Genomic DNA, 17,289 nt, shown 5'->3' with positions numbered 1-17,289 from the left:
ACGAAGCCAGCATAGAAGTGCTAGTTACAAGAATGTAAAACAACTGAAATGACACTGATATAAAGAAAGAAAAGTGATGAACTGTGGGCTGAACACTGGAGGAACCCTGAGAATATCCATAGGCAACTCCCTGATATATTTTATTTATTTTAATTGCAGCTGTGAAAAGATGCAAGTCATGGCATGTGATAGAGACCGTCTTGAGATACCGATCGGTATTTTATTGTGATGCTACCATTTGCATGTGTTGCACAATAACTGTCTGATCGAGATGCAAAGATGCCCTCTGATGGGTTCAGTGTCATACAGTGACTGACGCCTCGCCACAGTTGTGGTCGAAATAAACTAACAGTTGTCAGCTACGCACTGGTCAAAGTTACTTCAGTGACCAAACTCGACAGAAGTTGTCACGTGTACGTTGCGGGATGAGCATTCTAGGAAGAAATGTGTGCCACACAGAAACTACGAGGAAGTGTCGAACTGGTGTACACTTGTCTGCAGAGTGGAAAGACTCATTCTGAAGAAATAAAGTCGCATGCAGCAGACGCAAAGTGTGGGCCGTTTTACAGCCGGAGAACACCATGTGACTGTAGTGTGTAGTCGAGATGCTGGAGGATAGTGTTGTGTGTTGAGAAACTGTCATTCACATTTTCAGCATCTTTCCCCGGCTACGCGACGATACCGACGACGACGAATCAGACGCTGGTAATCAGCCAGCTGGGTGTGATTAGCAACCAGCCCAACATCCTGCCAGCACACTCCGCAGCAGGGGGGAAGCCCGCTGACGTGCAGAAGGTGAGTCGTGTGTGTGTGTGTGTGTGTGTGTGTGTGTGTGTGTGTGTGTGTGTGTTTTTTTTTTTTTTTTGTTTTTTTTTTGTTTTTTTCACTAGTTGGTGCAGAAACAATTGGGTGTGGAGTCGTATAAAGAGTAGCAAAGAAGTGCACTGAATTGTTTTGATGTTTGCTGCCCAACTGTGCCCACCTCCAGTGCTGCCACAGACCTCGGACATCTCCAGTATTGTCTGTGGTTTCTCGGGCTCCGGGTCTGTGTGCTGTAGAATTTGTCACTTAGCTGTGAAAGTCATTTGTTGTAAAGTAAAGATGATTTTTTTCCCATAAAGACATTAGTGACAGATCAGTTGATCAGCACTGATATTAGATTCCAGTGGCAACAGTTGGACAGATATTCCTGCGAGGATTTCTCGTATATACTTGAGGCTGTGGCACAGAGTCATGACAAGGCACGGTGACGGGCAGTGGTAGCGAGCGAATCATCAGTGGTAGCAAGACCTTGAGCTTACAGAATAGTACATAGAACTATAAATTAGTGCTGACTTTTAGACTAATCACCACTAAGTAACACAACATATCAAGGAAATTTATTTGCAGCCATGAAAACTGGGATACCTTTTGATAAAACAGTTGCCAGTCTGGTTATGTGAAAGCTGGCCCTGTACAGGTTCCCTAGATGTAACACGTGGCAGCTGTGAGATCCAGTTTTCAGATGAGGAATTAGTTAGTCAGTCAGTCAGTCACCCACCCACCCACCTGTTGTCACACTGCGCACAGACCGCCCGCCCTCGCCACCACTCGTCCGCGGCCGAGTGAGGTGCTGCACTGCACACCTGTTCCGAACTCTCGAGTCCCAATCTGGCCGTCCGGCTGTAACTTTTCCACGGTTCCCTTAATTCACTCACAGCAGTGCAGTAACACTCCACACGACTTCATTTCCTATTTCATATTTTGCAACAACATAGATCGTAAACAAAACAAATCTTCAGTACTATTTACATACTTTGGCATGCTAAAGGCATAATTTTCATCTGGTTATGATTGTAGACACACAACCGGATACAAACAATTTCACAGGTTTTCATACCCAGGTTGCTACATAATCGTGACTTATTTAGTTTCATAGTTGAAAAAGCCTTTCACACACACACACACACACACACACACACACACACACTGATTGGAATATTTTGCCACATTTGTAACCTCATTATGGAGATATGAAAACACTTCTGGAGAATAACAATGTAGACCTCCCGGACAATTTCAACATAAAGGGATTTCCCATTTAAACATGAATTATGTTGCAGATCAGTTGGTTCCATCTGCAATTGCACAGGGGTTCTTTCAAACAAAATGGTTAACAGTCGTGAAAACAGGTGCAAGGTTGGCGGAGTCTTCAAAACTTCCAGAAAAGTATCCTTGTAATTCTTTGAAGGCCACAATAAATTATCCAGACTTGCATTTGCTTTAGCACCAATGAGCTTAGGGAAATGGACAGCTTTTTTAATGAATTTTTACCTTTCATAATATGGTTTTTAAATACATACCTGTCAAATCAGAAAGAAGTTGTTTCTCACCGTGGAAAATCTTAGTGTGGGTGCTGTGAAGTGAAGTCCATTTAAAATGCAAGGTCTGCAATCCATTCTGAATGTTCTAATTTTCATTCCTGCTCTTCTCTTTCGCCATCGTAAATCCAGTAATAGGTGGTTTCTAAGTAGAAAAATCATTCCCAGCATAACTCTCGAGTTAACCACCATATTCTGCAGCAATGTATGAAGTCTCCATACTCTCCATTCAGTTCCATTGAAATCTTTGGCAACTGACAGTGGATACCTCAGTGGTAGCACCACCAATTTTGTCACATGTTCCATGCTTGCAAATTTAGCACACAGTACTTCGTCACGTACTGAGCAACGAATCCCGTATGTCAATTGTTGTAATTTTTTGCTCTTTCATTGTCAACTAAATCTTTAAATTCTTTGTGCACAGGGTTGTAATGTCATTGCACACGAAATTTTCAGTACCCGTTGATTACGTGACTTTATATCGCTTAATAGGTATTGAGAATTCTTTTTCTCCTCTTCTGTCATTCCCATTTTCATTTTTAAAGGTTTGTGACGACAGATCACAGTACTGCTTCTTTTTCTGCAAACACAACTGTGCCTGTGCACTTCCTTATACCACAAATAAATAGCGAAGGGTAAACAGCACCGATACCACAATTCATTCGAACTGGAAGATGCCGTGCCATACAAAAATGGTGCACCACAATGTGAAGTGAAATATCACACAGTAACGAGTACTTTGGAGAGGTACTGAACGAAACCAAGATGAGATGAGTCTCAGCCCGCACGTCATCTCGTGTGCAGTACGGCGTGCTGTGATCGATCCTGCAGTAAAGTGATCGTTGCTCAGTAGCTAAAAATAATCCCCGGGGTGCCTTATAATGTGACTTCTTACTCCCAGCTGTATTCACCTTAAAATACCAGTCATCCGATTTGACTTATCAGAACCAGAGCTGCAACTGAGGGCCCACTGAAAGCTGCCGATAATTAGACACTGTTAATTAAGTAAAGCATAACGTGTAGTGTTACTCTATGTAATGGAGCGTGTTAACCAAATTTTAAAAAATCTGACACGGCCCCACAGCTCGTGTTGCCTTCATAATTGCCATTTGACGAATAGGTGTTGTGACTGAAGCTGTGAAAAGACTGTTTTGTGTCATTAGTCTCCTCACCGGTTTGATGCGGCCTTCCACAATTCTCTGTCCTGTGACAACTTCTTCATCTCACAGTAGAAATTACACCCAACACCTTTGATTATTTGCTGGTTACCTTTCTGTAGTTGTTTGTCTGGAGGTCAGTCTTCTACAGGAATGAAATGTGTGTGATAAACAGTTCAGACAGGAAATGTGATGCTACAGAAGTATGCCAAATATTAGTTGGGTACACTGAATAACTAGTTAAGAAGTACTGCATTTAATTGGAGAGAAAAGAAATTTGAGTAGAAGAAGTAATCAGATGATAGAACATCAAGGAATTGTCAGTTTGGTAATGGAGGGAAGAGAGAGGGATATAGATAGGTAGGTAGGTAGGTAGATAGATGGGGAGAGAGAGAGAGAGAGAGAGAGAGAGAGAGAGAGAGATGAATGAAGAGGCTCGCAAAGCACAGACTAGTGTGGAAATGTCTCACCAAACTGATCTTCTTCCAGCTGAAGACCACGGCAATGAAATGTTGAGAGTCAAATCAAGAACGACAACCTTTAAAGATAACTACCGTCTTGCTACTTGGATTTTTGAACGTTCACAGACTTGCTTACCTACAGACGACACTGAGTCTAATACCGAATGCGTGAAATTGGCAAAAGATATGGCAGATGGAAGACCGACATTTGTCTAAGAGGATTCTCGGAACCTGTGATGGAGCTGCGTAGGAGACACTAGTGTGAGCAGTTCTAGAATACTGATCCTTATCGGGTGGGCTCGAGAGCACACGTTGCAGGTATTCTGAGACGCATCACTGGGACTGTAGCCTGTTATAGCCCTTATAAATCTGTAATGATGGTGCACAGATAACGTAAATGTTAACCTTTAAAACAAAGGGCAATACTGTTCTGTAGAATCCAAACTCCAGTGGCTTTGTGTCTTTGTGGATGATCCGAGGTCCCACTCCACTGACTGCTCTGTGCATGTTGTCAAGTTATTTTTTTCCCCAATCTTCTCCATTCTCACTTCAGCTGCATCAATTGGAATCTGCAGATGTAACACAAACATTGTGTGATTCTGTTAAGTAAATTTACAGAACCAGTATTCAAGATGTACTATGCTACAAATACACTTACTTCCATTGTAGTTGCATAGGTCTCATGAGAACCTTCAGAGCCATACAGTGTGTTTCTCCATCTGTCACTGCAGTAGGTCATCAAATGTTTAATACAAGTAGAAGTACTTTCTGCCATACACTTTACAATGGGTTGTTGAGAGAGGGAGGGAGGGGGGGGGGGAGGGAGGGAGGGGGAGAGAGAGAGAGAGAGAGAGAGAGAGAGAGAGAGAGAGAGAGAGAGAGAGAGAGTGTTTTCTGAAAGATGGTTTGATGGAGCTCTCCACAATAATCTATTCTGTGCAAGCTATTTCAGCTCTGAATAACTGCAGCAACCTACATCCGTTTGAACATGCTTTCTGTGGTCTTCTCTTAGTAAGGTAGTGCCATAAATTTTGTTTTTCCCTAATTTGATTCAGTACCTCCTCATTAGTTACTCAGTATGCCCATCTAATCTTCATCATTCTTTTGTAGCACCACATTTCAAAAGCTTGTATCCCCTCCTTTCTGAACTGCTTGTTGTCAGCATTTCACTTCCGTACAAGCCTGCACTGCAGACAAATAGCTTCACAAAAGAGATCCAACACTTAAATTTATATTAGAGGGTAAGTAATTTCTTTTTTTGTTCCCTCAGCATCACTGTTCGATTCAACTACATTCCGTTACCCACATTTAACTTATGACGATGTTCCTCTCGTAACATCTTATCGAGTCACTAAAAGTTGATACTAAAAGCGTTAAATGCAACCGTACAATGCAGCTGGACGCACTTAAATTAGAGATCGGACGTAAGGTATCGAAAGAATAGCACTGCGACTTGCCTGAGACAATTTTGCCAAACTTGGAGAAACCTAAATAAAAATAGGTCGACAAGTATTTGAACCCGACCCTTCTAAATATCAGTCCAGAGCTGTAAGAGACGTGCTGTGCTGCCCGAGCTGGAACTCTGTGAAATGTTTGGGAAAACTGCCGGGTAGGTATCACGGCTTGTCCCGAGGAGCCACGCCTACGCCACAGGTAAGTGCCCCCAGTTCCTGCATTTGGCATGCTTACTGTTTGTTACTGGTGCAGTGTGCTGTTCAGATAGCAGCTGTCCCCCTCTTTTTGTTTGCTGTTTATTTATTTTTTTCATGTTTGTAGTTTCTGCCATGTGCTTATGTAATGAATTTTGTTTTGCATTATTATTTTATGTTGCTGCTGCTGGAACAAGCTCCCAGTTCCTCAACCTCACCACACACACACAATTTCCCTCACCGGACACCCACCCTCTCCCCGTTTGCCGTACCCGTACCGATGGAACTGTTCGGGGTCAACCGTGCTCTACGGTGTAGCTCTGTTACCGAGCAGTGTCGGCAACTTGGCATATTGCAGAATGACTGGAAACTGCATCCTCAATTCACTAGTCAAAAAAACATCTAGAGAGAGTACAGATAAACTCTTTAGAAGCTCCTGCAGTAAAAATTGACAGTTGGGATTTACAGTTGGAGAACATGAACAAAATCAACCGAAGGGAGAAAAAAAATTCAGAGAGGAGGGAAAAATAGAAGTATTCTGAAAATGTGCTCCTTGTGCAAAACTGTACTCCAAATGCCCTTTTTAAATAGTCTGTGCACCCATGTAGAGTAAGAGTCTGGTGGAGCAAAACTGGGTTCATTCGTGGGTGTTACACCTTCTAAGATCCCACACAGTGCTGGGTTGCTTCAGACTTGTTCCACATATCAGTGATTTACCCAGTACTCCAATAGGAAGCATCAGCCAATAAGGTAGTGTTCCACGTGAGACACTTCAGCTGTTTTGTCCTGAATTGTACTTCCTATGGTAGACAGAATTGTCAGTGTATGGTGTTTTGAGGTGCTTTTTTTTTATTGTGGGATATTACAAAGTACACTCACACATACTGATTTTGTGGTACCATCACTCTTCCAGTAGGGTCACAGCTGCTAAATAAATGAAACTCTGAACAGTACAGCTCTTGCACAGAACAGATGACTTAGAATGATTTGTGCCATCCGGATCTCCCCAACAATCTGTCACACAAATGATTGACTAGGTCAGAATACATTTTGGACATTTCGCTATAACTAGCAAGACGATTTCAGTTACAAAGCATCCGAATACACAGCTGCCGAGCACAGCAATGAGGAATTTACAAAGTAAAGTGTGCTGAAGGGCGCTATAATGGAGGTTTTAGATCTGTCCGACATTTTACAAAACTCCAGATGTATCTAACTGACATATACTGTTCGATATTGTGGACAAATAGGTTGACTTACCGATATGTAGCACTTACAGCAGAATAGAGCCTTGAGATACAGGCAAGCAGAAAAGTGGTCATCAAGTTTTGTGAGTTAGCATTAGCGATGCTTTCAGTGTGTGTGTCAGAGTGAATGTGGGTGAAAATTTATTTATGAGACATGGGCCGAGTTTGAAAGGTAAGCATTAGTGAAACTGGGAGTGAATGTGTTTTAAAGGAGAAGTAAGAGTGGGTGAGTGAGTGAGTGAGTGAGTGTGAATGAGAGAGGGAGTGAGTGTGTGAGAGATTGGAAGGTAAGTTTTAGTAAGGGGAGTTAGTGTCAGTGAGAGAAAAAGTAAAAATGTGAGTGAGAAATGGAGTGAGTATAAATTAGACGGGAGGGAGTGTGGAGTGAGAGAGAAGTGTGTGTGTTTGAATGGGGGTGACTCAGTGTTAGAGCGGAAGGGTAACTGGCATGAAGAGAAATATACTTATTGTTAAACTGTGTTGTGTAAGTCCAAGGAGGTAGATGTAATCACAGAATAATGGAGCTCAGGGGAGAGAAGGAAGATCGAGGACGGGGGAGAATCGGGGGTGGTAAGAAAAGCTCAGGTCAAGTGGTGACAAGTGTGGCGTACTGTCAGTCCACTTCCGTGCCTCTCCTCTACTCCACTGGGCTACTGTACACTGTTCAGAGGTTCATCCCACCTACCCGCCCCCCCTTACCTTGCCAGTTCACCCCGACTGTCCCGACCTCGTAGTCTGTGCTCGTCACCTCTGTGGAAGAATAATTTGTAGATTTGGTAGCCCACATGATATCAGCCCTGTCGGTCAGGTGAGTAGTAAAGCTCAAAAATGTTTAATATAGACTGGCAGGTGGAAAAGGGTGGATAGTTAGTGTTTCTACTGGGAGGGCAGATTTTGTAGTACTGAAAGCGAGGACAGTGGACGAGCGTTAGTCTCGCAGAAAGGCTCATGTCTGCTTACTGACGTGATACCGACCTGATGTTTTTTGTGAGTGTCACATACTGTCAAAGATATTTCTGTGGACTTTTTCGCTTCGGCTATAGAACCCGGTGCATGTGAATGTACAATGTTGGCCAAACTTGTAAACATTCCAAACTGCTGTTCAGGTTGCCGCGTATCAGTTACAGACAGATGCTCGTAACATATTGTTTTGTTTCGTGTGGTGTCAATCAGTAATGCCCGAGTGGGTAAAATTAGCTAATTGAGAATGAAACTGAATGTTTATTTCTGATGATAATACAACCTGTAGCAAGAAAAATGACTTCAAACAAAAAGTTTAACTTAACTGTGGACTTAAGCATTAAAAAAATGAAATTATTTCTGGATGGAGTGTTAGTTGCCATCTGGTTATCAGGTTCTGTGGCACTCGAGTTAAAAGTGAAAATCCTCACACGTACAGATTCTTTAATAGTCTGTCGGGCTCGGCATATAAAAAAAAAGTTATTGGCAAATTTGCTTTTGCAGTGTCCTCTGTCAAAGCCTTACAATGGTCCATTTTTTCACTTACTAAATAAGGGATTCTCTCAGTAAGAAAAAGAAGATCTCGGTGGCAGCAGAGTCAGAACTCCCTTAGCCCTCCCTGGGAGGAGAGGTGAAGCAGTGCAGCAAGTGAGTCCCAGTCGTGGCTTACCTCCTGCCCACAGCTCCTGTCCCTGCCTGTGCATGCTCGTATGTAGTCAGCTTTCTCACTAACGCAGCTGTCGCACGCTCCACGAGGCGAGTGTCTCCGCAGTACCTCGTAGACCGGCCGAGCACCACTGCCACACTGTACCTCTCCCGCATCGATCCTGTATTCTAGTACGAACTGCGCGATGTACAAAAAATAATAGACACAGTGGTACGGCCTTCCCAGATTCTACATATGTGTGCGTCCGAAAGTTAGAGCTTTTTGCCCGAAACTGAGTCTGTGTGGATGCATTTCGTTTTCGTTATTGCTTTAAATTTCTCAGAGGAACTGGAGTTAATGCACTCGAAATTGATTTTCTGTCAAGTAGTGGAGCCACTGTGTCACAAATAAGTTTCAGTTGTGCTGTGAGAATATGGAGAACTGAACTTTAGTGTTTCACTGCAGCTGTATTTTAATTGTAGATGATGAGACATTTTAATATACAAACCAGCTTATTTAGTTCACTATTTGCAGGAGTGAATGTACACTTCCATTTGGAGCTGAAGCCACTCATCAGAGCTATCGAGACTAAAAACTGCGACAGTATGTAGGAGGAAAGCCTGCTTGTAAAATTTGTTCTGAAAACAATTTTAGAAAGCTGTGTTAACTTTTTCTAAGTTCTCTGCGCGATCGGTCTTTCGGAGTGTAAAATTGGGAAAGATTCAATTTCTTTTCTCGTTTTTTCCTCTTTATGGCAGAATTTATCACACCAGACACAGAATGTCAGTCTGAAGTGGCAGAAAGGAGAAGCAGGCACAGTTGTGTCAAAGGGACAGACCGACTGTTTGTTCAGAGAGACTACGGTAGAGCCAAATTCTCACGACCACACTGAAATGGTAACTGCACAACGTACACTGAGGATTGCCGTTTTGTATGTGCCGCTTTTGGTGCTGACGAAGGTCGAACCTGGGATACCAAATTTGTGTCTCGTCTGCTCGAGCAGGTATCGAACCTGTCTATGTTGTGGCCTCGGTTTTTCATACCTGTAGTGTGACTCTACTAGAAATGTGCACCACCTGTCAAAGCACTGCCCTGTGTGGAAAGAGAAAAAATTGTAAATTTGATAGAAAATAACCTCTGCGTCGTTTCCTGCCGCACACGTGAGCTACCTGTTCCGCCTATCACTACAGAGTCTTCATTTGTCTCTTCATGTATTGTCAGTAGTCGTACTGTTTGGCACCTGCTCTGTGTCCACTGTTCGACATCTGACCTGCCGCACTGACTCGGCTTCCTCTCCGTTGAGCCTGCCGTTTCTCTGCCTCGCTGAGCCCGACTCTGCGACGGGTACCTTACGAGCCTGTCGGTCTCGAATATTTCCAGAACTGTCGAAGATGTTGGACGAATGCTAGTATCTAAAGAGGCGAGCAGTATGCTCTGGACTCTCCTATCCACCGAGGTATTGAAATGACAGAGATTTAAAGAAAATTGAACTGTGTACTCTTACAGTGGCCCTCGAGGGCTCTCGAAATGAAGACAATCACAGTATAATGATCATTACAGCTGGCTGTACGACTGTTTTGAAGAAAGGAGCAGATAATGTGGTGAGGTCAAAGGCCGAGACAGATGACCTGTTACAATCACCGGGAACTCTTCGTAACTCGGCAGGACCTCCGCGCAGCTTCCGTCTGCGGTCTTTGTCTTCGGTTTAATCTCTGCTTCCTCTGGTGTTAAATTTTGTCACAAACTGTGGTGAGTTTTGTACCACTACAGTCCCCTTTTCGAGGAGAGTCATTCACTTTTAATTGTTACATCCGAAGGTCTGCCGACTCGTTCCGACGTTTTTACCGTTCCGGAAATGTCCGAGGCGCCGGCGTACGGGGGTCTCGGCACATTCGGCACCCGAACAGTTTCCCACCCCCGCACTCCCGGCCTACCGCCTCCTCCGCACCCGCAGCAGTGCCACCTCCTCCCGGAACTGACGCGTCTGTCCTGCCCGCGCCCCCGTGCCGCTCCGCCCTCCAGACGGCGTACGGGAGTAACGCGGCTGCCAGTCGGCGCTCTCCGCACGCCGGCAAGTACCAGCAGGCGCCCGGGCGGCAGGCGCTGCAGGCGTCGCGGCCCGGCGGTTCGCAGCACCAGCAGGCGGTGCGGCAGGTGGCGGCGAGCCAGGCGCACCACGGCCACGCGCAGCAGCCGCCGCACTCGCAGCACGCCGTCGCGTCTTCGGGCTTCGTGGTGTCGCAGCCGCAGGCGCAGCAGCTGGTGACGACGCAGGCCCCCTCGGTGCTCGGCGCGGGACAGGCCCAGTTTCTGTCGCCCATCCAGGTGCTCGGGACGCCCCCGCCCTCCCTGCCGCCGCTCCCCCTCTCCTCGGGACCTCGCCTCTGTCGCGCCTTCCCTCCCTCGTCCCCCGTGGGCTCGTCATCCTGGAACTTCTCTGTCTTCCTCTGTCTGTCTGCAGTGCTCGTCACTCCTGTCGTAGCCGTGTATACCTACTGTAGGCATGGTGTAGCTGGGCACTTTGCTCGACGTATCCTGGGAATGAAAGAATAGTCGATGATCTCGGAATCTCTGGCGAGATGTGTCGAGCTGTGGCACTTGTATGTTACGTGTGGATTCCTTTTGGCTTATCTTCCTAATTGCTTTGTATACAGAATGTGAAGATTCCTGGCTCTGCTCAAAGAATTCGCTCCGTCATAGTTGTAATAGCTGACGAGCCAGTGTTGTGGTGGTGGTGGTGGTGGTGGTGGTGGTGGTGGTGTTGATGATTACCTTTCCTGAAGTGCTTGCAGTTGATGATATAATTATCCATGTGGTATGACAAGTATTTTTTTCCCTTCTGAATCTTTTTCCAGTTTGGCACTGTAATGACCCTTTGTGGAGCTGGAAGATCAATATAGGTTGTCAACATTTCTACAGTTTTTATATTTGCTTTCTGCTTCTCATTCTTTGGTTGTGATGGTGCACTGCTCTGTCTGAATACAGGATTGGTATAAAAAGTATTTAGGCCAAATTCGGGGAATAATGAACGTATCAGAGATATTGCTACAAATGATAGGACCCTGTGGCCCTGGCACCTTCTGCCAAAGATGTTTCTTTGCGTGCACGGCTCCTTTGATTCACTTTCCAGAATGTCCTCAGAGTGGCACGTCTAAACCGTGTTGACCTCTGGTAGGGTCTCATTTCGTTGTCCTTTGAGAACTTTTATCTCTCGGGTAATAGAATAAACTCTCCTGGGATGATACAGGGGCTGTAGTGAGCTGTGATAGAGTTGTGATGATGTCCCAGTCTGGGTAGTTTGTGGTTGCAAAGTTTACTGCTGTCGTGAACCTCCTGACTGGTGGCAGATTTTTTCCTCATCCAAAAATCCTGGCTGGTGCTGGTGTGATGTGTTGTTTAACTGATTGCTGTGCAATCTGAAATTGTTTAAGTACACAACCACAAGTCTAAGTACAATGCACATCATCGAAGTGTTTGTGCCCTCTGAAAATGGCAGCTTTTGATAGGCCTTCATTTTCAAACACTTGCCATATCTCAGCTGACACCTCTGTTGCCAGTTTTGCAAATCTCACACAGATTTTGATGGCGCAGTGCCATTCGATAGAGCGTCGCAGTTTCGATCCCCGACTGAGCCCGTAGACGGAGTGAAGTAAAATGATGATAGAAGCTGTGTGCGAGCTCTTATATGGTTACTTTTTTTTTACGGTTCCTGTACTTACTGTTTATGTGAGTCAACTTGGGCAGTTTGTGTGTCAGATGCTGGGAACAGGAACTGGCACAATCCTGTTGTTGTGCTCCCAGCACACCCTGTGCAAAGTGACGAGTTGCATCACACGTGCAGTGTATGTGGACTCGTTTCAGGTTATCTTGCTAATTGCTCTGTTTATAGCACATTAATGATACAGTATGCAATGAGACCGACGTATTTACCTTTTCTGAAGTGCATGCAGAGGTAGTATGTGACAAGTATTTTTTTGTGGTCATTCGTCGACCAGTAATCGGCCTTCGGAGACTGTCCTACAGTTTGTACTCTTCTTGTTTTCTGCCGGTGCTGGTCCACTGATCTGCCCGAGTCTGTCATCTCAGTGGCAGCCTCTGTCAGTTTCCAGTGTGTGCTGCATAAGGTGTATATGAGATTTGTCGATTATTGCATTGATGGTATCGCATATTAAATATGAACAAGAGAAAGAGTGAAAGTAGCCACTCACCGTGCAGTTGAGGTGTGGAATGGTAAACAGAAGTGGGAACGGCAGTACAAATATCACAGCAGGCGAAGGGGTTTGCGTACCCACCAGTCCTACACTCTGTGCGATGCCTGAAAGAATCCTCTGAGAAGACTTGCGACATTCATTATTTGAATAAGACTGAAAAATACATATTTCGCTGTGCGTTACTCTAGTATCTGGACACGTGTACTCGCACAGGCAGACGCATGAGGTGTAGTAGAAGGCACTTCAGGTACTTCAGTCAGAGGGCTAGACTCTCTGCCATACGGTCGACATCCAGAAAATTGTGGAGAAATGTCATATTTGGATGTTGTATATATCATCTGCACTGTCGGCAAACCTTAAAAATGTGCAGGTTACCTTACCGACAAATTTACAACAGAGCGGCCTCAAAATTAATGTTTAATACCACAGTACCTACAAGAAGCAGACATTAATCTCTTCTCTAGTAAATACTACACTGATTGTCGTGGAGGTGTGGCCTGAATGGATTGATGGGAAGGGGTTGGGGGGGGGGGGGGGGGTTTGGAATGAAGAGAAGGGAATGAAGAAGGGGCAGGAGTGAGGATTTTTGGGGAGGAGGAGGCAACAGCAGAGAGAACAGTAGGTTAACAGATGGGTGGGCTGAACTAAGCTGGAGTAGTGAGAAACTCTGGGGCTGGTTGTGAAGGAATGTATCATTACCTCAGACCCTATCGTCACAGATCGGAGAAGTTGGTAGTAGTGGGATATGGAGCAGCCACTGAAGTTTAGCACTGTAGCGTAGGAGGTGAGGGGATGAGAGAGAGAGAGAGAGAGAGAGAGAGAGAGAGAGAGAGAGAGAGAGAGAGAGTCTGTGTGTGAGTGTGTGTGTGTGTGTGTGTGTGTGCGTGCACACTTGTGCTGCTTACCACCTCAACAATACAGTGAGCGGTCTACTCTTTACGTTTGTACATCAGTCGGCTCGGCACATTCCAGAGGAAGTTATGTTTCATGTAGCAGTTGCAGTGTGAGTGACACTGACCACACGAGTGCGAACACCAGATTTTCTCCCCAAATTTCTGTGATTTACTCTTTGTCACTGCTGTTCTGAAGTGGCAGTGCAGAGTTGGGGGATATGTCATTATCAAACTGCCTAGCCCCACCTGTGCACCACACGTGTCGCCGATTGTACTACAGACGTCACGTTTGAGGAAGTTCTTGCAGACACAAGTTTCTCCAAGTTACATGCACTGATTGTGTCAACAAATGTCCGCAGGTTCTTGTCAAGCCCGGACACTTGTCGACTGTGCGCCTTAACTTGTGACACTTGGAGGAGAAAGTGTGACACATGATGGCTGTGTACCGTATTAAGTGATCAGAGCTGCTGGTTGTGCGTAGTTCCGTAAAGCTAATCGTGTGTTTGTTATCACAGTGTACAAAGATAATTTCAGCAATGAATATTGTTTTTGGTGTCACAATTTTCACAAAAGTTACCATACATTAAAAAGGCAGCACTGCATGCATGCATAGATAAGTGATACAAACACTTGTGTTTCTATTTATTTTGTTCTTCGGCCAGAGAATGTATAAGTTTTTGTCTATGACCGAAATGTTTTCAGCTGTCCTCTGTAGTAATCTCGGTACTGTGCACTGTTGGAGGGCTTACGCCTGCTTCCAGGTAATCACTCCGGGCAAAATAGGACATTGTGTTTTGCTAGTGGGAAATGATTAATAACTGTACAGATATTGGGAATTTAAACTGCAAGAAAACAATAACACTTGCAACAGCCATGCAAGGAGTGTAATTTTTAGCTGAAACGAAGCCCTGACAGGTTTCTTGGCAGTCTGTATGCTAGCATAGTTTTAGTAGTGCATGTTACATGTAGTGAGCAGGTACATTTTGCCTGTAATAACTGGGAGTTGAATGTTCTAATGTAGATGTTGGTTTGCTTGCAGTCCTACATGAGAAAATTTTACTTTCAGTGTCATGGACACTGTAGGCATTTAGGTGGTTTTCTGTGATCTATTGCAAATCTTTTACATGTATTATTGCATGATCGGAAATTTTTTTGTAATAATGTAGTACTGTTAGGTATTGCACAGGTTCTGTTCTCGTATACTGATCCATTTATTGAGTTCATTTTTGACTGTGTACCATCTGAGTGACAGTTCACATTAGTCTCACTCCAATTCTCAGTCTTTACGATTCGTAGTTTTTTGTGACTTTCCGATCAAAGTGTGGAGTTGATGACAGAGGATTCTGTTAAATTCTTGAAGAGATAGGTGAGACAAGTAACAGTGCACTCTGTAGAAACACACAGAAATAATTAAAGACAGTAGTAATGTAGCTTTTGTAACCAGTGGTACCTTCGTCAGTGGAAAAAGAGGTAGTAGTCTGATGGAGAGGGGAAGCTGGTCAATCGGTACCGAGGCTGAGAGTGACCCACCCGGTACGAGGACGAATGGAGGCCCTCGTAGCCCGGGTTACGATTAGCGACCCCCTCGACTTCACCCGACTGAGCCCACTTCATTCTTCTGAGGAAGGCACCTGTAGTTCTGAAGTCTAGAAGTACTACCATTAACATTTTTTATTTGTTTCTGTTGGCAGTACTGGGAGTTCCAACTCTTGAACATGAGTAATGGTCTGCAGTTCTACTCCTTTTGGAATTTAACAAATTGAAATGTAAATTATTTTGTACATATGGAGCTTAAGCTTGTTAAATAACGTGTGGCACACAGTGTGGCTCGGGATTTTGCTTCCGTACCACCCACCACTAAATCATTGGCGAGTAACAGATGGGAGCACAGGAAACGGTTTAGGGGGAAAGGGGGGGGGGGGGGGGGTGGATTGGATCAGAATATAATGGCACGGGGATAAACTTCTTGAAATTTAGCATTTGATGGGGTCACATCTTTGTCACGTTAATGTAGTAATAGAGCTGAAACTGCAACTTTCTGAAGAAAACAGTCATCAGTCGGGAAAAGTGCCGGGGCATTGATTTGTCGTGGCGGTAGCAGTAGGCAGCTTCTCTTAAACAGTTCAGTGAGTAGTTAGCCATACAATTTAACTCGTTACGATGCCACCCCGTGCTGCCCGCACCGCTTCCTTTCACTACTGAAGCGCCAGAACACTCCGAAGGAGTTTCCTCCGAGCGGCCGGCGTGACGCGCCTCCTCCGGTGCCGACAGGGCGCCGCGCAGCCGATGCAGTTCTCGCCGTGGCAGTTCGCGGGCACGACGGGGCTGCCGCAGGGCATCGCCTGGGCGGCCACGACGCCCGGCGCGCTGCAGTCCAGCACGGCGCTCTTCTCCGCGCAGAACCCCATCTTCATCAGCCGCAGCGGACCGGGCGCCCCGGGCGGGGACCCGAACGCGACTGCGGCGAGCGTCTTCCTGCAGAGCCCGCCCCCACAGCTGCAGCAGCACTCCCGTGAGTAGCGGAGGCCCGTCTTGGGTGCGGTGGTGATCAAAATAGTGTTAGAAACTGAGTGAATGTTGTGCTTAAATTTTTCAAACTACAGGTAAATACTTTGCTCGGAACAAGGATATTGTGAACTGCAGCAGAGCAAAAGCCACATCCAATCAGCAGAACAGAGGTAACGAGTTATGCAGTTGTGCTATTTTCGAATGGTTGAATGATGGGAGTGTAGCTGCTTGCAACTCTATATTACTAGTTACATTTCAATACAGACACACAATACAGTTTGTTGAGGACTGTAATACATTTTGGCATAGAAACAAAGAACATTTCGATTTAGAGACGTAACACCTTTACACCTGTAACATAATTCGTTTCGAAATACACACATGTTAGACCAAGAAACATAATGTTTTGAACTGAACGTGCAACATTTTCAGACTTGGACAGGTAACTCACTTAAGATTCTGAAATGTAATATTTTGATGTAGGACTGACACCTTCTTTTATTTGGATGCATTACACTTTTGACAGCACAGAGACAGCAAAGGACTTGGAAGAGCAGTTGAATGGAATGGGTCTTGAAAGGAGGATATAAGATGAACATCAACAAAACCAAAATGAGGATAATGGAATGTAGTCGAATTAAGTCGGGTGATGCTGAGGGTATTAGATTAGGAAATGAGACACTTAAAGTAGTAGAGGAGTTTTGCTATTTGGGAGCAAAATAACTGATGATGGTCGAAGTAGAGAGGATATAAAATGTAGACTGGCAATGGCAAGAAAAGCGTTTCTGAAGAAGAGAAATTTGTTAACATCGAGTATAGATTTAAGTGTCAGGAAGTCGTTTCTGAAAGTATTTGTATGGAGTGTTGCCATGTATGGAAGTGAAACGTGGACGATAAATTGTTTAGACAAGAATAGAGGCTTTCGAAATGTGTTGCTACAGAAGAATGCTGAACATTAGATGGGTAGATCACATAACTAATGAGGAGGTATTGAACAGAATTGGGGAGAAGAGGAGTTTGTGGCACAACTTGACGAGAAGAAGGAACTGGTTGGTAGGACATGTTCTGAGGCATGAAGGGATCACAAATTGGAGGGCAGCGTGGAGGGTAAAAATCGTAGAGGGAGACCAAGAGATGAATACACTAAGCAGATTCAGAAGGATGTAGGTTGCAGTAAGTACTGGGAGATGAAGAAGC

The 17,289-nt window shown here is 44.9% G+C and overlaps 1 protein-coding gene across 1 annotated transcript in view; it reads left to right on the top strand.

The window, feature by feature from the left end:
* LOC126427380 (uncharacterized) overlaps nucleotides 1–17,289 on the top strand; it is a 346,885-nt gene that overhangs the window by 265,872 nt on the left and 63,724 nt on the right. The window contains exons 8-9 of the mRNA XM_050089729.1: nucleotides 656–795; nucleotides 15,856–16,096. Coding sequence (XP_049945686.1) covers nucleotides 656–795; nucleotides 15,856–16,096 — 381 coding nt within the window. The remainder of the gene's footprint in view (nucleotides 1–655; nucleotides 796–15,855; nucleotides 16,097–17,289) is intronic.

The sequence above is a fragment of the Schistocerca serialis genome, chromosome 11, assembly GCF_023864345.2.
Source record: "Schistocerca serialis cubense isolate TAMUIC-IGC-003099 chromosome 11, iqSchSeri2.2, whole genome shotgun sequence".
Classification (NCBI taxonomy): domain Eukaryota; kingdom Metazoa; phylum Arthropoda; class Insecta; order Orthoptera; family Acrididae; genus Schistocerca; species Schistocerca serialis.
The sequence above is the reverse complement of the archived record's forward strand: the minus strand, read 5'-3'. Positions and strand labels throughout refer to the sequence as shown.